A 20410-nucleotide genomic window follows, 5' to 3' on the forward strand; every position below is an offset into this window, starting at 1 on the left:
TTTTATCCCAAGATGACCCTCAAAAGTTTTCATACCGATCGGATGTGGCGTTCTCCATATGCAATTATGACATCATAACGAGGGCACGTATGATGTCATAAAAAAAAAATCACCCTCATTCCCCATGAGGAGTACTTGTGTGCCAAGTTTCAATTTTTTCCTTGGTGCGGTTTCAGATACAGAGGTCCAAAGTTTTTCCGTTTTTCCCAATATGGCTGCCACACCACGTGGCCTATGACATCATAATTATCATTAAAACGTTCTACACGAGTAGTCGCACCAATGGTAAAAATTGTCTCAATCCGACAAGTGTTGCGGAGAAAAACACAAAAGTTCTGTGCAGACAAACAGACAAACAAACGGACCCAAATGCAATATGCTCTCCTTTGGCGAGGGTCATTATAAATATTTCCTATGATTCTGGACTTTTGAAACACTGTATTGTGAATTCCATAATGTACTACAGAATCCAAAATATAAGGGGGTTTCGACCCCTGATGCATGAGTCGTGATTCCTGAATCATGTGTAAGTCTGTTATCACACTTGGATTGCCATAATAACAGCATAGTAACAGTAATCATGCAACAGTTGTATCAATGACAAAATTTGCATCTAATCATCAAAATCATCTCAGCCAACTTGCCTTGCTTTCCTCCCATTGAAGATGGGTTTGAAAGGCTGGGTGGTGTGCTCCTGCATCCAGGCCATGCCCGGAGCTGGCAAAGCGGATAGTATGCTCTTAGACCAGCTGAACCTGGTAAGTCAGCCTGACCGGAGAAATTGTGCATCTCATATTGAAGTCTCAGGGCCGCTAGGTGCTGTAACGTTTCAGTTGAGGCTGGGAAATGTCCACGTAACACGCTCTCATGGGCCTGATATGGTGAAAGTGGTTGCCTCAATCAGCTATTTTCATTCTCCCATGGGTCATGATAATCGATTACATGTACAAAGTGGGTTCGTGTTGACCATCAGCAAATGCATATTCATAACTTTTTAGTTGAAATGAGAAAGAGTGAGAGATATGATGATGATGATGATGATGATGATGATTTTGCTGCAGCAATACATCTGTTTATAATTTTGCTTCAATTATACAAGTGGAGAGCAATATATCCAAAATGTTTATCATTTTAATGTGGTTTACCCATTCATAATATTGTGGAGTCTTCATTTGGCCTAAATACTACCTTTCCCATCACCCAGTCTCTCACCTGCTCGAACATGTAGACAAACTCGACACTGTCCGTTGGGACCTGCTTGGTGTCCAGGTAACAGTAGAGTTTGAAGCACAGGTGCCAACCGTTTTGATCGCCAACTTGGTTTTCCTCAACACCCTCGTCACTCCTGTCAGTGAATTGTACAAAGTGAGACACCGCTCATAATTAATGATTATTAACAAATTATTCCTGCAAAAAATTCACATATCTATTGTTTTCTCGTATCTGAAACATGTACGGAAGAAAATCGAACTTTACTTTTGAAGGAGCAGCGACTCAACAAATCTATTTATTTCTTTAATTAATTCACAAATCTCACCAATATGAATCTGCTCGAGCAGTTGGGAAAGTCTCAAACAGACCGCGTTTGGTTAAAGAAAAGAAAAATAAGCTTCATTCGGATCACATTTACAGAACCTCGATGGGGGGAAAAAGGAAAACCGGTACTGACCTCTCAAACTTTGCCAGCACGTCCACCACAAGAACATGACTCTCTATGGCTGTAGAGGTATCTCCACGTTGTTCAAACAGTGCAAACACATTGTGACAATCTTCCATGGCTAGGCCACACAGAAGTTGGTCCACCAGCTCTCCGGCGGTGTTATGGTTGTTTATGGGCACGCGACATGTCCCACCAACATGACACTGCACAATGACAGCAAGGTCTTGCCGACGAGCAATCGCCTGCATCTCTGTGCGAGACGGAGCAAGACTGCGGATACTGGTACGATGCAGCCCAGCAAGGCCGAACCTTGCGTACCAACCGATGATAGTCTGCTTGTGCCGCTGCTCAATTCTTTGGGAGGTGACAAAGGTAACATTACATGTCAATGGCTTGCCGACTCAAAACACTACATGTAAAGGGGATCGGGATCAGAAAGCTTGTCCCTTTTCAAAAGGTTTGAGCCAAAAACATAACATTTTCGCTGGCACCAGAAAAAAAAATGTTTGACCTGGCTACAAGACAACAGAAAAAAGGACCAACATTTCCACTGAGTTTTGCTAGCACAGAATCAGGGCCTTTGTAATTGAAGGGGAAAACATTTTGACTTAGCCTTGTAAAACCGTGAGCCGATGATGGTTGGTCGTGATATTAATTGCCCAACTCATCCTTTGCAGATGACTCGAGGATTAATGGGTGGAGACTGATTTGATCAAGTCTTTCTTCGTTCCATTGTACCAGCCCAAAGGCCCACTTTTTCAATAGGACCATTAGAGTCCACAGAAGAGAATACACAGGATGAATTAAACAATGCTCATGGTATCCATGGGGATAAAATCCACACAACTTAAGTAATGCAGCAATGAACAATGACTTTGCAGTACAGGTCTAAAATACTTTTTAAAAGAGCAAATAAACCATAATGCATGTGATTTTACTGTAAATGTTCATGATTGTGATATTTATTAATTCACACTGATGTATAAATTAGTCTATATTTTGGCTAACCAGTCAGTCCCTTGTGTAATTGCAAATAACCATTTGATAAAAGAAAAGTTTATGTGCTTTTGTTTTGTTGCCAATTAGTAGCCAGGCAATCATTTGACAATATGTTTTTACTTTTATTTTATTTACTGCTGTTGTTTCATTAACTAGAGAGTTCATAGAACCCGTTACCCCATGCAGTGTTCAAGGTTGTACTGTTCTTCAATTTTAATAAAATAATGAGATTAAAGATTGTTAAAAAAAATTCCAGTTTGGCGCTACTGAAGCAGTCATGTACACCACCTTTATATACCACCCTATTTAACATGTCCAAGTACTGCTAAATGGAAGGGTTTTGGAAGTGACAAGAAGGTGATTTGTGTTTTGCAGTGTTCAAATATATACTTCAATTTAAATAAAACAAATAAAAAAGACATAAAAAGTCACAGCCCCATTTTAGTAATTTTACTGGCTGGAGTTAAAGGGCTCGTCGATATTTGTGTACAACTAAAATGGCCACCAGCCGGCCATCTTTGATCAGATCGCAAAATAAAGTGAGAGGCACGTGTATGCTATCATGTACTGTGCTTGTGCCAAGTTTGAACAAAATCGGACCATGCATGTCTGGAAAATGGTTGGGGACACATTTAAGTAAGAGAATGGCCACCAGTCTGCCATCCTGGATCTGATCTCAAAAAAAGAAATGACACGCATATGTAAGCCATCATTCATTATCTGTGTGCCAAGTTTGAACAACACCGGTAAATGCATGTTCGAGAAATGGTTATGGGTGTGTTCAACATCAGGATTTTTTATAACTGCACACACACACACACACACACACACACACACACACACACACACACACACACACACACACACACACACACACACACACACACACACACACACACACACACACACACACACACACACACACGACAGAAGTAAATAGATACCTTAAATTTATTCATTTCATCTGTATAAACATAGTTTTACTTTGTGATTTGCACTACTCTTTGTAGTGTGCAAATTTGCATTTGCACACTACTTTGTGATGTGAAACGAGTTCTTGAATCTTGTATGACAATTAACTATGCCTCAAACCCAGGGAGCACACACAACCTTTGAGATTTTCAAAGAGGACGAATTGTTGGCCAATCAGAAGGCGGAGTCAGCCAGCGTTAGATATCTCAGAACCTTGGCATTCCGCTTTCTACAGTCAATCGGGTGATTGTGCAATTCACCAGCAAAGGCAAGGAACCCAGAGCTTCCCGTTCGGATCGATCTGGGCCCTCAGAAAGGTTTCTTCGAGCTGTCAAGCGGTCCATTGAGAAGACTCCCAGTTGCAAGGCAGCAGATGTTGTAGAGGAGGTCCAGGTTAGCTCAAGAACTGCCGTGCGGTACCTTCATCAAATGGGCTACTATGGGAGAGCAGCTTGGAGAAAACCTCTTCTTAGACCAGCCAACATTCAAAGAAGAAAGAAGTGGGTTGGTGAGATGGCCACCAGACCCTTGGAGTTTTGACAAACTGTCATTTTTTCAGATGAGTCCCAATTTGCTCAATTTTCTGACAGTGGATGCATATGGGTCTGGAGACTTCCCAGTCAAGAGTTTTCTTTGAACCGATTGCAGCCAACTGTCAAACACGGTGGTTTTTCAGTGATGGTGTGGGAAGCAATCTGGAGTGCTGGTCAGTCAGGGCTTGTGGAGTGTGTTGGCAACATCATCTCTACGATGTACATTTCTATCCTTGAGGATGGAGGTCTCCCTGTCTTCTCCACTGGTCAGATGGTCAAAAGAAACACTGTTCATGGAGGAAGGAGCTCCACATTCCAAAAAAGACCAAAGAATGGCAGGACAGAAATGGGATCATGCGACTTCCATGGCCAAGTCAGTCGCCTGACGTGAATCCCATTGAACACCTCTGGGCCATATTGGATCAAGCTGTGCAGAAAAATTCCAGGAAACCAACATCACGGGCAGAATTGCTAAACCTGTTTGCGTGAAGCCTGGGCAGAAATCCCACAAGATAAAATTTCAGAACTCATTAGTTTTATACCTGAAAGAGTAAAAAGCATTGAAATCTGCAAATGCCAAGTCTAACAAGTTTGAGTGTATGTATTAAAATAGATCAAAATAATTTCTTTCATAAATAAATTATTTCAAAATCATGGTGTCGATTTACTTCTGTCATGTCTCTGCATGTATGTATATCTGCATACATGTATACATACATATATATTGTGTATGTATGTGTACATACATATATATTGAGTATACATACATATATATTGAGTGTGTCATGTTGGTGGCACGATATATATGTATAAATACATGTTGTGATAATAGTGTTTGTATATATATATATTATAATTGTATGTATGTGTGTGCACTCAAAGCCGTTTCACGATCACATGCCTTTTGAGGTGAAAGCGAACATATCGGAGGAGTGTGCGGTTTGGAGGAAAGGTGACACAAGTACAGGCCAGCAGTTGCCAGCACAACATGGCTGCCGGCAACCGATTGTTTGGCACATTGACGGTCTGTTTCACCAGCTGGCAATAGAGTTCATCACGCAGGTGTGGCACGTCGAGGCAGGTTTGGAGTACATCGCGAAATGCCCGGAAAGGATCATGCATGCTGTGCAGCATGAGGAGGGTGTTGTAGATATGCAGGGCCTCTTCTTGTAGAGGACCGTAGCTTCGTTGAGCCCATGCTGGTGAAACACATTGGGAATGAGCGGGAAGAAAATTCTTAAGGTTTCTCATTTGATTTATTGTACTACATAAAGGCAACACTATGTCCACGACTAGAAACAAGACACGTATTACCTCAAAATGTGAGGGACACCAAAAGGTACCTGCAAATTGACTACGACTATTCTTCACTACCACTCCATAAATATGACTGAAGTACTCGAGCCAATAACCTTTTGAATCTGATGATGATTTGCCACAACTGTTTTCGATTTGATTATCTCATACTTCCTGGAAAATAAATAATGCGACAAAAAAAAATTGAGTATGACAATGAATGAGAATGAGATACAGTACTGCCACTTGAAATTAATGAGGAAAAAGTAGAAATTAAGAATGAATAGCAAAACATTGCTTGTTTAGCCTGATGCTTCTTACCAGAGCATTTATTCACGCCAGGTTTTCCATAAGGTATTGGTGTGAGTGGTGACTGTAATGGGTGGCTCGAATAACGCAGGATAGGGTTGCGTTTATAAAACTGTTCAATAGCGTGAGGGTCTGTCACGTAGTGCCGCAGCTCGGTGAGCAGGCGCTGTGTTGCTGTGGCGATGGGCATCTTGGATTCAATCACGGTCTGCACCGCACTGACCCAGCGCGATGCCTCGGTGACAAGACGAGAGAAAAGACGAAAGGTGCAAGTTCGTCCGTGCACACTGATACCCCAGAAACCTGAAAGGAAACGTGCGAGTCAGATATGTTGAGACTTAACATGAAAAAAGAAAGATTACGTAGTGGCGTAACAACCAGGAATGAACATCAGTTAGGATCTTCTGAGATCACGGAAGGTTCCCATGGGCAATCCAAGTCAAAGGCACCCCAAGACTTCACGACTTAGTTGTCCAGTTCCTAAATGTGCTCTGATGGTTGCTATTCTCAGAGTCTTGACGGCTTTTCGTGTTCATCAAGCCATGAGTTGAGTTAGATATTCTCTTGATTGTCATATTTATTTAGATTTATATTTCCACACCAGCAGAAGCCTGTGGTTAAAAATACCATGGTATAAAAAAAGGAAGCCTTTTATTATTGCGCTGCTTGAAAGAGCTAAACAATGGGACGTTATATATTTCTTCACAGGAAAGAAAAATATAAATTTTCAGAGTGATTGAGGCAGCAGTTTGTGGCCGATACACTACCCGGGTTCAATGTTTCTTGACTGATTCAAACAAATTATAATTTTCCCAGAGGTTTGGATAAATTTGAAGCAACTTTCACTTTATATTTTTTCTCCACGAGGAGTGTTTCCATGTTTCAGGGTGAGAAATACAGACAGCCAACATTAGCCTATTATATACAAGCAAATGTACCCTTCTCCCCAGTGACGGCAATTTATATGTATTTGTATAATGTGTATATTTATGTGTGTATAAATATATATATATATTTTTTTTACATGTATTAAAAATATATATCAATACATATATATACTATATATATATATATATATATATATATATATATATATATATATACACACACACACATACATATTTTTTCTCACTTATTGAAATATTCCACTTCAGGATGTAGTGCTCGTGTCTGTCATTGCTCGATTTGTGAATACATAAAGGCCACAACATAATACGGGCCAACATCAAAACCTCAACAATGTTCTGCAACTTTGTTCTTTCTTTCTCTGGATGTCACTCTGGATGCGACAAAAGCATGAGCTTTTTTATTTATTTTTTTATTTTTTTAAGTTTGGGCATGCTTCACATCTCGATATTCTCTAACTCTTGTCGCATGTATTCACATTTCCGGTTCATTCAATGTTAAATTTCCATTTCATTCTCGAGTGGTCAGATCTATCGTATCATTATATCAATTTGCAGATGTTGGCTTCGTGTTTGTGGTAGCTGGCTTGGGATCTTAGGGTCCTACTGCAGGTGAGGCTGATTCAACCTGTCATCCTGCTGAGGTCGGCGAAATGAGTACCAATGTACTGGTAAAGGGGCACAGCATCAGCTACATAGTCACGCCCCAACAAAATGATAGCTGCCATATGCAAGAAGAAGACTGAATCTATGATTCAATCGACCTTTTGAAATGGGCCGGTAAGAATTAGAAAAATGCTGTTAAATTTTCATGACTTATTTTGATGGCACTTCGTGAGATCCATGAATGAAGAGATATCCACCATGAGCCTGACAATAGTGTAAAAAGTATTTACGTTGCTTTGGCCAATTTCCATATTACTGTATACACAAAGTAAGGAATTGGGTAAAACGAAAGGAGGGAGGTTAAACTTAGAAGGGAAGAGGGGTGGGCGAGGACAGGAGAAAAGATTTAAAAAATGTCTTTTTGTGTAAATAATTTCAGATGGTTCTTACGATAAACTGGTCATTTAAGAAAATATTTTTTGACAAATCAATTAGATGGCAAGTTCAAAGTATTTGTCTCCTCTGTGTACACACCTGTATCAGTATGTTGCTTTTCTTCAGGTTGCTCTACACAACACAAACTACTGAGGACTAAACTTCCCAGCTTTTTGGTTCCACATACTGAACTTCTGTAAACATCCAGAGAGTCCTGTGTTAGCACCATCCAGCGCTTTTTGAGACACAGGCTCTGCTCCTTATGCTTGTTGTTCAGCGCCTTGTACAACCAGCCTGGAACAAAATTCGTAAAAAAGTAGTTCGTCAATTGTATGAGATGCCTTCAGCAGATGAGTGGGTTTACAGTGGCTTGGAAAAGTATTCAGCCCCCTCCAAAGTTTTCACATTTTTTTATGCCACCTGAGCTTATTTCATGACACTTTCAAATCAAACTTCATATATAGTCTTCACAAACTACTCCAAAGTAATAAAGCTAAAAAATGCAGATGAAATGTGAATTAGTGAGATTAACAGAGAAAAATCAGATGATTCTCAGTTGCATAAATATTCAAACCCCTTGCCTAATTAACCCTACATCACTTCAGGAGCAAATTATTTGTTTGAAAGTTCACAAAATAAGTGCACGAGTGAAAATCTTCTGGATGTATAAGGACATCCGTATTTTTGTAACGACTCGTACAGAGGTTTCCGTATTTTTGTGATCACAAAAACATGCTGCGATTACATGGAATTGAAGTGCTATTCTGACATGCTGATTAGTTTCTTAACCCATTTCATCTGGATGCTTCCACATCATGACCACGATTATGTGACTTACTCCCATGGTAGTTATATTATAAGGTATTTTTGTAGAAGTTAGCCAGGTACAAAAGCGTGCAAGCTCGTTACTGTGACCAGATGTCCACCAGCCAGGAGAACGTCTTTTTTTTTCTTTTTTTTGGAATACATTGTCGAGGCTCGTGTGAGAGCTAACAAACAACGCACAGCAAGGGGGGGCATGAGACAAGAGGGGCGGGAGTGGGAACGACAAAACAGTGGGGAACAGAGACATTAGGAGATCTGTGGAAGGGAGAGGGATGGGGCGGGGAACATGGGGAATACAAGATGGACATTACAGGGACTTTCAGGAAGGAAAGCAGGGAATTTGAAGGAAGTGGGTTTGGGTGGATTATCGGGGGTATAAAAGATCGAGGATTTGGATGGGGGATGATAAGAGGTGGTGGTGAACAGCTGTTTTGAAGGCCTGGAGGGAAGAATGGGATTGAATAGAGTGAGGGAGTTTATTCCAAAGGCAGGGAAAAATAGAAATGAAAGAGTGAAGGTGAGCAGTGATTTTGGTAGTTTTACCAGAAGGGGGTGGTTGGTAGACTTTGAGCACCCTGAGGAAATGTGGTGGGGACAAATCGCAGAGAGAGCAGGGGGAGGGGGCGAGGCTGGAGAGGAGACGGTAGAAGACAGAAAGACCACCGACCAGCCTGCGGTGAGAGAGTGAGAGGCCCAAAGACTCAGCCTCATTGCGGGAGATGCCAATGATCCGAAATGCCCTGGTTTCCACAGCGTGAAGCCGAGAAAGGTGGGAGGCAGGAGCACCAGCCCAGATGGGAGAGCAGTACTCCATCAGGCTGCGGACAAAAGCTTTGTAAGTGGTCAGGAGCTCAGGTAGGCTGAGGAAGGACTTTGCACGATGGAGGATTCCCAGTCGGTGACTGGCTTTGGAGGCGAGGTTTGAAATGTGGCTTTCCCAGGAAAGGTCATGGCAGATTGTGAGACCCAGAAGCTTGAAAGAAAGGACTTCTTCCATAGGATTGTTGAGAAAGTGGATGGGGGGGGAGGGGGGTTCCAAACGGTCCTTTCGGAGAGACATAGTGAGAGTGTGAGATTTGTCTGGATTGAAAGACATGTTCCACGTGTTGGACCAGTTTGTGATTTTACCCAGATCTGCAGTGAGCGAAGAAGCTGCTGCTTGCCGGTCTGAGGGATGACAGATGGTACGGCAGAGGGTGGAGTCATCAGCAAAGAAATATGGAGGCTTTTCCAGAGAGTCAGAGAGGTCGATGAAGGTAAATATGGAAATAACATCCATTGTTGGATTTTCCCATCACCGTTCGCTCCGATGTGAACTTCACGGAAAATACCGAAGATCCGTCTCTACGTTGCACAAAGTGAAGACACGATTATGTTGCAAAATCTGATAATGTCTGTTGGTTATGATGAGGTTTGTGACTACATTGATACAAGACCAATACATCTTAACAAGAAACTTTTTGGCCATTTGGTCCATCATGCTTATGCTGCACCACCATTACGTGAAATGAATTTATCAGGTTCTCAACTCCGTTTTACTGGGGGTGGGGGGGGGGAGTGGGGTTGAGAAAAGTATGGCAGCCACAGGGACTGGACTACTTGAGTGTTGTAAATGCAAATAGTGACTAAAACTGTTGTGAAAAACTGTGAAAAACATGCCTTTGCAGATCCACATCCTGGAGTTCAACCCCCTTCCATCTATTACCGGTACGTGGATGACATCTTTGCTGTCTTTGAGCCAACCTCAGCATGTGAAGTTTTCTTGGCATACCTGAACTCTCTCCATCCATCCTGAGAGTTCACATTCGAGAAGGAACGCTCCTGCGTACTTCCCTTCTTGGACATCTTAGTTGAGAAATCGGCCGACACTCATAAAACCACAGTCTACTGTAACTCTTCTTTTACCGGACACTATACTAGGTGGGACTCCTTCAGTTCCTCTAGATCGGATTGATTCGTATCTTGATCAATAGAGCAAGAAAGATCTGCTCCACAGATAAGCTCGATGCTGAAATTGAGACCATCAAGACTGTTCTTCTTGATAATGGGTATCCTGAACAGATAATCAATATATATATATATATATATATATATATATATATATATATATATATATATATATATATATATATATATATATATATATATATATATATCTTCTTCTTCTTTCGGCTGCTCCCTTTAGGGGTCGCCACAGCGGATCATCCGTATGATCCGCATAGTGATTTGGCACATGTTTTACGCCGGATGCCCTTCCTGACGCAACCCTGATCGCCTCTTACGACACAGGGATATGGTACACCTATTTTAACCGGGGTGTACACTGGCCCAGTATACTGGTACTCATTTCGCCGACCTCGGAAGGATGACAGGCTGAGTCAACCCCCTGGTGTATTAATTCAGTGGCCCAACGGGGCTTGAACTCAGGACCTTTTGGATCCCAAGCCACTGCCCTAACCACTGCACCAACACCAGGATATATATATATATATATATATATATATATATATATATATATATATATATATATATATGTATATATATATATATAGATATTATATATAGATATTATATATATATATATATATATATATATATATATATATATATATATATATATACAAATTCCTGAACCCACCAACGAATCCTATAATCGGACCTGGTACATGTCCTGTATACCTACGTCTACCTTGGAAAGGCAAAGTGTCTCAACGGTTTGAAAACCAGATCAAACAGACAGTGTCCCATTCTTTCTATGCTATTCAACCACGAGCGATTTTCACCACCCACCGGTTGTTCCCTCAGTCCAAAAAGATGTTCTGCCCGCCTCTCATATAAATAAGATTATTTACGAATTTCAGTGCCAGTGTGATGCCAGGTATGTGGGCCGCACATCTTTGAGAATGAAGGATGGCATTGAACAACACGTCCCTTTGGGGATCAGATGGGGTCAGTCATCCGAACAGAGACAACCAACTTGGGCTTGTAAGAATATACACACTATGACAACTATTCCCTGTGCTTCTGCAACTGATTACCATTTACTGAATAATCCTCAGTGTGCAGAGCAATACCGTATTGGCTGGTTTAAAATCCTGAGTAGAGGACATAGTTTAACTCACATTCGTGCAATGGAGGCCACATTCATCAGATCAACCAATCCCATTCTTTGTAAACAGAAATAATTTGTCTGAACTTTATATCTATTCTGACTATTATGGCAACTGTACCATAGTAAAAGTTGAGTCATCATGAAAACCACCACCCCCCCCCCCACCCCAACTAGCCATCAGCTAATTCGCATGATGTTTCCGCCGGTACTTTGGTGACTCTCTCTGCCAAATCATTATTCATGATGGTTCCACAAATCAGGTAATCCCGACCTTTCTTTCTCTCAACCAATCAACGTTGAGGACATTACATTGTAACTTTATAAACAAGAGTTTGGTGCTTATTCTTCGTCTGCTTGCTGTTTTATCCTGAGGAGTGCAAGTCGAAAAGCTTTGATAATGTCTCTTTTAGTGAAATACATATTTAACGATTGCAAAAATGCTGTACCAACTGAAAATCATCTTGCCAGCAAAAGATGTTCAGGTGACAAAAAAAAATTCTTCCCAAATATCACTTTTTTATTTGCAAAGTTTGTTTGTTACAATTTGGACAGGATCACCCCCAAAATGCATATTTTGACATCAATTTTTCAAAATTTTCCAGAGGGGCATATATTGTGTGTTGCTATGGATAATGAAAAATAAAAAACATTAAAAAAAAAAGAGGTGGGCACTTAAACGCACTTGAATTTCAATTTTGAATATATAGCCTTTGCAATGATTTTACACACTTAAAGGCAATATATGTCTGACAGCACATCTGCTCCAAATGAAGGATTAATTCTCTAAGAAACTTCTGATTGAAGACAAAGACTTGGTACGATTTGTCCAAGCACAGTTGAGATGAAGTGTTGAGCCAGTGGCCCATGTGACATACCTCGTACAATGAACTCCTGTCCCTGTACATATGCGTCGCCTTTACTCCGCTGTAGTAAGGACAGCCAGCGTTGTTCGTCTTCTGCAGTATTGGCTGCAAAATGCAGCGTTCTTCTGCTTGCCACAATTGAAAAGCAGTTGGACCTGCGCATGGTGATACGTTATACCCTCACAATCCGTCAAACCAAACGGAATGCAACTGCCGCAATCGGAGGAAGCCTCCACAACTGTTTCCAAGTTCTATAAAAGATAGTCCATTAATATTGGTAGCCAAATGATTGGATACATCTTTGCCACAAGTTTTAGCACTTACTTGTTCTGTTGTTTGGTCAGGTTAACTGAATCGATGAGCCCAATATCTAGTGTTCCCTGTTGCGAAAAAGGAAAGGTAAATGCTTCAGTTCAAACTCGGTACAGGCATATGATCATGGTTATAATGACAATAATAGTAAATAATATGCATTGTTTAAAGTAGGAGAGACTGGCAGGATAGCCTAGCCCTAGAGCACAGGTTCCCAACCGGGGGGGGGGGGGAATTTCCCCCAGGGGGGAAATTTGGGTGTTTCAGGGGGAAATTATAGTCTGGAATTAAAATTCTGGAAATTATCAGAAAATAATTTCCAGTAATAGCCTTCTGTTCTTCTCTTCTCAGGAGTACCCGTTTCCTGAACTTTACCCGCTTTCATTCTTATGTTTTATTTTCCTTCTTCTTTTTTAGTTTGTTCTTTTCTATTACATGTCTTAATATGATCTCTCTTGTTCTTTTCAGGTCCGCAAGTGATCATGTCGAAAAAACGGATATATTCAGAAGCATATCTAGACTTCGGTTTTACGTTCGTTGTGAATAACGGGGAACATCTGCCACAATGTGTCATCTGCACAAAGACCTTGGGGAATGGTAGCATGAAGCCATTCCAGATGAAGAAACACCTTGAAGGATGCCATCCCGAACTACAGAACAAGGATCGTGAATACTTCAAGCTGAAACAAAATTATCTGAAGAAGATGAGACTGGACTCAACTGGAACGTTTCGTCAGCAAACGGACGCTATTGTGAAAGCGTCATACGAAGTCTCGTACAAGATTGCGAGGGAGAAGAAACCACACACAATTGGTGAAACATTGGTGAAGCCCTGTATGCTGCAGTGCGTGAAGTTGGTCCTTGGTGAGGCTGCCCACAACAAGATGAACCAGATTTCCCTTTCAAACAACACCATTCGGTCACGGATCAATGATATGGCTGAGAGCATCAAGAACCAAGTTGTTCAGAGGTTCGAGGGTCACAGTTTTTTTCGATTCAACTTGACGAATCGACAGATGTTGCGAATCTGTCCCAGCTGTTGGTCTTTGTTCGTTATACCACCGAAAAAGGAATTGCAGAAGAATTCCTCTTCTGCAAACCTCTCCAGACCACGACCAAAGCTCAGGATGTGATGGACCTTATCAATGACTTTTTCGAAGACAGCAACATCAGCTGGGAGTCTCTGGTTGGGGTGTGCACGGATGGTGCCCCAGCCATGCTCGGCTCTCGATCGGGGTTCGTCACGCTCGTCAAGCAAAAGAATCCGGCAGTGGAATCGACACACTGTCTGATCCACAAAGAGGCGCTTGCTTCGACAACTCTCCCCAAGAACTTCAAGCAGCATCTCGAGACTGTCATCAAAGTCGTCAACTTTATCAAGGGTTCCGCTCTGAACACTCGGCTGTTCCGTCGGCTCTGTGAAGGCATGGAAGCCGACCACGAATCGTTGCTGTTTCATACTCAGGTGAGGTGGCTCTCAAAGGGAAACATGTTGCAGCGAGTCCTGGAATTGTTTGATGAGGTGGTAGCCTTCCTTCGGGCCCAAGAGAATGTTGTGCTTCTGGAGGCGTTGAAGGGTGAGTTTTTCCGTGTGCGGCTGTCCTACTTGTCCGATATTTTCAGTGCATTGAACGAGCTCAACAGGAAACTGCAGGGCAAAGGGACCAACATTCTTTTTCAGTCGGATAAGATCAGAGCTTTCGTGGCTAAACTGGAACTGTGGAAGAAAAGAGCGGGGAGTGGAAGTTTTTCCTCATTCCTCGCTCTGAACGAATGTGTGGAGGATATGGAGGATGGTCTGCCTGATCCAATAGCCAAGGATATCAAACAACACCTCGAAGGCTTGGAGGAAAAATTCAAGTATTACTTCCCGGGGATCACAAACGAGAGCAACGAGAACAAGCTTATCAGAGACCCATTTCAGAGGAACGTTGATGATGTGCCAGAACCGTGGCAGGAAGAGTTCCTGGACTTGAAAAACGACTCCACAGCGAAGGATGCCTTCCAGCATATGGAACTGGAAGAGTTTTGGACCCAAGTCCGAGGAACCTACCCGCTTCTTGCGACCAATGCTCTGTGGATATTGGTCCAGTTTTCTTCCACCGACCTGTGTGAGACAGGATTTTCGGCACTGGTATACCTCAAAACAAAGGCACGCAACAAGTTGGAGGTGGAGGCGGATGTTCGCTGTGCGCTCTCCATAACTCCCCCAGACATTGAAGGACTCGTGAACGGCAAACAATGCCAGAAGTCACACTGAAATGCTGTGTTCTTATTCAATACAATTTAATGTTAGCTGTGTTAGTGCATTTGAAAAATAAATTAGTAAATAGTCTCAGTGTGTTTTAACTGTTCTTTCTCTCATACACATGAAGGGGGAAATCTGGATGGTTGAATTGGGTGCAAGGGGAAATGACAGAAAAAAGGTTGGGAAACACTGCCCTAGAGGTACATGCACTCACCCCCTAATCCAGCTATAAACCGTCGTCCCGGTGTTTCACAGGCAGGGTGATTTATAAATTGTGTGCCATCCCTTGGATGGACGTTAAACTTTGCGGTCCATCAGCTGGTATTAGTTGGTCAATGTTAAAGATCCCACAGTGTACTTCATGAAGAGTAGACAAGTTATCATTGGCACCCTGAACAAATTCCAAATTCCGGTCCACACGAGTCGATCACCTTGGTGATGTCCCTGTGCCTGCCCCCCCCCCCACTGTTGTCCTCCCCAGTCTCCCTCAATCCTCCCCCCCAGCCCCAATCTTCTTTCAATGCCACACTCCTGCAGGAGTCAATAACCTGGTTAATTTAATTCATGTGGTGTTGATGTCCTGCAAGCATGATGGGCCATATTACCTCCTGTATTAAAGTTGTTTGTTTTTGTCCTTGTACTATCCACACGCAATCCTTTATGTATTTTGAAGCAATATATTTATCAACGTATGCTTTTTGAGATCAAACAAACAACATAGATCTCGAACATGTCGTCGCGTCGACGGCTGGACTAACGTCGAGCTCGTCGCGGTGGGAGGCTAGAGTCCCACGATGTCCCGAGCGGCTCAACTCCTGAGACGTTCCGAATTGATGGCGGACAACGCGCGCGTGGATCGTGAGGGGAGGCTCGAGAAATCTTAAAGCTTTTAAACCCAACGGGTTTATTTCCCGAACCACAATAATAAAAAGAACCAGGGATGATTGAATGCTATGGAGGAGACGACGGCGGGTTGAGGTGGGGAAGAAAAGGAATGGAAGTAATAAATAATTAAATACAATGAGAATAAAAATGAATCTAAAGAAACTAAGGCCCCTCATTCCAGACTCGGTCACAGACTGGGGAAAAGGGGACAAAAAAACTGGGGGACTCGGCTCTGGGGCAGCGGGGATGAGGAGGGAGGAGGAGCAAGGCGAGGCGAGCAGATGACGACAAGGACGACGAGGAGATGAAGCACACGGGCAGGTTGATGAAAATGGGGCAAGGCAGGATGAACACAGGCAGGCAGGACGACCTCCTCAGAGAAAGCCCTTCTCTTTTTCCTAAGAATTCCTCACACGTCGATGGTTCTCCTCAGGCTTCTGTCTTTCTCCTCAAACCAACTCTTTCCGTTTTCCTCACACCCAATCTTTCTCCTCTCAGAACTCAACAACCTTCTTCGTCATCTCCACGTCACACTTCCCACTCTCTCACCAACTCTCTTGATCGTTCTCTCTCGACCTCTCGGGGCAACGCTCCATCCCCTTTAGAGGCGACAACCGCTCCTCCCCTCCCTCTCGAGGCCATCCAAGCTCCACCCCCTTTTTCTTACGTGCCAAGTCTCCCGGCACCCCCAGTATAGGTTTACATAGAGGTTTTTCACACGATTTCCTGAACCATAATCCCAAACTAATTTTTACCATGCACCACCCCCTGTATGGCGCACATTCAAACAAGACAATTCTTAAGTTAACGTTTCGCTACTTACACATCGAGATGGCCATCGACTCGCACGCGGACCATGCTACTCCGTACATTCCTATCTGCTCTATGGTGATATCTAACCTCCGCCCCCCCCCCCCACCACAAACGTCACAATATGCTGCCCATCATGGTATTTAATTCACGTACTTGCCAATAATCTTTTTCCAACTATTCAAGGAAGTCATATAATAATATAATTTAACTTTGAAAAAATAAAACAGAGGGTTGTGAACTATGATTTGTTTCCAGAACTCACCATAGCATTCTGTGGGTTGGCATCCTCACAAGGTAAATGCTTCAGTTCAAACTCCGAGGCTTTTTGCACGAGCATCAGGACATTGAACCATGCACTGCCAATGAGAATAGTACAAGGCCTAAGCTTTCCTGTTTGCTTCCATCATGTTTCACGAAATTCTTGTGGAATTATACAGCAATTTATCAGGGATATGTGTTGCGAGTATGGCCAAGGATACTTTTCTTTTTATCCTTCCTTCATACAAAAAGAGGATGTAGAGCACAGTACAGTTATCTCTCTTTATGTAGGTTTTTGTGCAAGGTATGAACCCATGGAAGCCCAGGTTCAAATTCTACATAGTCATGTGAATGTTACCTTCCACGACATGGTGAAATAGGCACAATGGTACATCTAGTATATAGTGGGAAAACCGATTGAAATTCTTTCTTCATCAACGCTCCTCAACTGTTATTATATTAACAACAAAAGTTAGACTGTACAATGTACATACAGAACTTGTAATCTAATGTAGTCATGAGAGATTCATCTCAATGACAGAATTCTCATGAGATCATCATCCAATTTCTTTCACATCTCTTAAGAAAACTATCGGAGATGTTTGCAAGGGCTATCATGGTTCAAATAATATTGTTGCACGATTTTAAGTGTAAGACTCTGTCAAAGTAATAGAAAAGAAGGATTTTTTACGGGGTATTATCATGACCTAAAATGTAAGTGTCACAATTTTGAAACACCACTCTTTTAGCCTTCATGTCCTAATCAGTAATAATAATAATTATAATGATAATAATTATAATAATAATAGTAAAATAAGGTTCATAAAAGACTTATGCAAATCTTTCCACGATTTATTTTTGCAACAGCTTCTGTCCAGCCAGACTTTACCTGGCATCTTCTGGTGACAAGGCAATGAAATGGAAGGTCCTGTCCGGCATAATTAGATCAATACCGTTCTCCTGTTCCGTCTGATCTTGGATGTGACTGAAAGCATAAAGATCTATGTTACAATTTGTTGACCGTCAGGAAAAAGTAACGACGTCGTTCAATCAGAAGTTCGAAAAGAGATCAATTTTGAATTATCAGATCTGTTTTAACACACAATGGAAGAACTTCACAAAGCAGACGGTTTTTGAACTTTTGAAAGTTGTAATTATTTTACCAGGATTTATTTTGAGCAAAATTGCTATTTTAAATTTGCATTCTTGCCTGATTGATTGGACATCGATCGTGTAATGAAGCTTGTCTTCACGGTCATTGTCATAGCAGAGCAGCTCTCCAGCGTGCAACACAAACCAATGCCTCCTCCATGAGATGCGACTTCGGGAGGAAGACCGATTGGCTTGCTTGAGCAGCCATCCCGAGCGTATGGCCTCCTGGCGTGCTCGGAACCACATGAAGGTATCGTCACGAAGCACGCACCATCGAAGTTTCCACATACCTAGCACACCAGCTGAGAGATTGGGATGGAGGGTTGTGGAACTTAATTTAAGGTCTTTTATTACATACAGTACATACCAAGCAAGACAAAGACATCTTTGTACTTTTGCAGGCATTTACACATGACAAGGACACTAGCCGATGAACAAATAAACACAATTATTGGATTTGAACCTGAGGTTAAAGCATCACAAGCTGTGTTCAGATGTTAGCACAAAACAAGTGAACACATTTTCCTTAGCGATGGGTGAGTTTGCAGATGCCATTGCAATATCAGGTATATTTTGGCACTGAAACCTCAACATTTTCATTCCCCCCTCATATACACATTGGTGTTATACCACCTCATTGATGACTTGTACACAGCCAGAGTATATTGATCGAGTTCATTCAACAGACTTCAATGTAAAACCATGTTACATTCATAAATAAAAATAAACTTGCATATAAAATAGCATTAGACAATCTCTATTATAATACCAAGCTTGCACACTAAAAACTCGGCTCGCCGTCACACGATCCCTATGAAATTGCTGTGGCACTCAGCGGACATGCCGACAATGTTTGGGAAGTCTTGGCGTTCCATAGTACCAATTGCATTTTGCACAATGCGTATTTTTGTCATTCCCCGTGTACGGTCTGTCGTCTGCTGCCAGCTATGTTGTACTGCTATCCCGTGCATGTGCATGGGTATCGCTAGTCATAATATATATGAAATTTTGGAAGTGTCTGTTTGTGTGATTGTGTGCTTGTTTGTCTACCAAGCACCCTTGAACTGATGGATGGAATGAGTTTAAAACTGGGGGTTGTACTCGTGTTCCCAGGATAGTTTTAGACGGTAAAGAAAATCATGGCCCCAGAGTGCAGGGGGTTTTTTTGGGGGGGGGGGGGTGGAGAGGGGAAGGCAAATTCTCTATGGAAGTATGTATTGGCCCATTCTCGGTGTAAGGGGTATTACAAGTCATAATAAAATACATCAATTCTCTGCATCAAAACCATAGAAGTGGGAGACTTATCATTCTAAATATCACACTGTTTATTTGTTTGTTTGTTTCGCTATGCACTCTTGAATCGCTATACAGAATGATGAAAACTGGTGGTTGTAGTCGGGGTGTCCACAGCAAGGTTTTCGGCGATAAAAAATTCATACTCCCAGAAGTGCTAGCATTACGAGCACTGAATCGCTGGACGGAATGAGTACAAAACTGGTGGTTGTACTTGATGTACTTGGGCTGTTGGTTTTATGCGGTCAAGATAGCCCCCAGGGTTTGTGATGGTGGGGAGGGGGAGTGGAAGACCCCAATACTCTGTATGTAAATGTGTATCGTATAGCGCCACTTTGTGCAAGCTGGTATTATAAGTCGTAACGAGAAAGGATTTCAAAATGCGAAGCCTGTTCGTGGCCGCCTTGTACTTGAACTATACTTGACGAAATCTTTATTATCATGATGAATTTGTCTTCTCCATCGTCTCATCATAAAGGTTTGTTGAAAATTTGATGACAAAAGCTCAAATGGTGAAAAGGTTATGGCCTGGACAGACACAATGAAGCTCAAATGTCATATGTTTGTGTTTGTTTTGTGTATTTGTGTGTTTGTTTGTATGCTTGTATGTTATTCTTTCACGACCGAACTGTAGCACCTAGTGGGCCAAATTTTGGATGTAGGTACTTCAGAATGTCGGCAAGGTTTTAAGCTACCAGACATCGATCTTGACGTCTGTTTTGAGGCCATCAAAAGCCGCTATAAAGTGTATATTTGGATGTGAGTTCAAGCAGTGCTGCAGGTAGAAGGTAACCACCATGAGATCAATAACTCCAAAACTTTTCAATGTCCAACACGTCCTGAAATCAAAACTCACCCAACCAGACAGTGCCGAGGCTTTATTTCATTTCCTCACATTCCACAACCTCTAGAATCTCTTAAACTAAGCCGAATT

The 20410-nt window shown here is 42.0% G+C and overlaps 1 protein-coding gene across 6 annotated transcripts in view; it reads right to left on the minus strand.

Annotated features, from left to right (window-relative positions):
• LOC147024160 (unconventional myosin-X-like) overlaps positions 1-20410 on the minus strand; it is a 76565-nt gene that overhangs the window by 7412 nt on the left and 48743 nt on the right. For all 6 annotated transcript variants that reach the window (XM_085883794.1, XM_085883793.1, XM_085883792.1 and 3 more), the window contains 11 exons: positions 18242-18485; positions 17921-18016; positions 17036-17129; positions 12840-12895; positions 12528-12670; positions 7815-8009; positions 5782-6072; positions 5066-5363; positions 1670-2014; positions 1213-1345; positions 645-873 (listed from right to left, as the gene is read on the minus strand). In XM_085883794.1, the coding sequence (XP_085739920.1) occupies positions 645-873; positions 1213-1345; positions 1670-2014; positions 5066-5363; positions 5782-6072; positions 7815-8009; positions 12528-12670; positions 12840-12895; positions 17036-17129; positions 17921-18016; positions 18242-18485 (2124 nt within the window). The remainder of the gene's footprint in view (positions 1-644; positions 874-1212; positions 1346-1669; positions 2015-5065; positions 5364-5781; positions 6073-7814; positions 8010-12527; positions 12671-12839; positions 12896-17035; positions 17130-17920; positions 18017-18241; positions 18486-20410) is intronic.

Source organism: Eptatretus burgeri, chromosome 6 (genome assembly GCF_056783735.1).
Source record: "Eptatretus burgeri isolate ZD-2024b chromosome 6, Ebu_testis_v1, whole genome shotgun sequence".
Taxonomy (NCBI): Eukaryota; Metazoa; Chordata; class Myxini; order Myxiniformes; family Myxinidae; genus Eptatretus; species Eptatretus burgeri.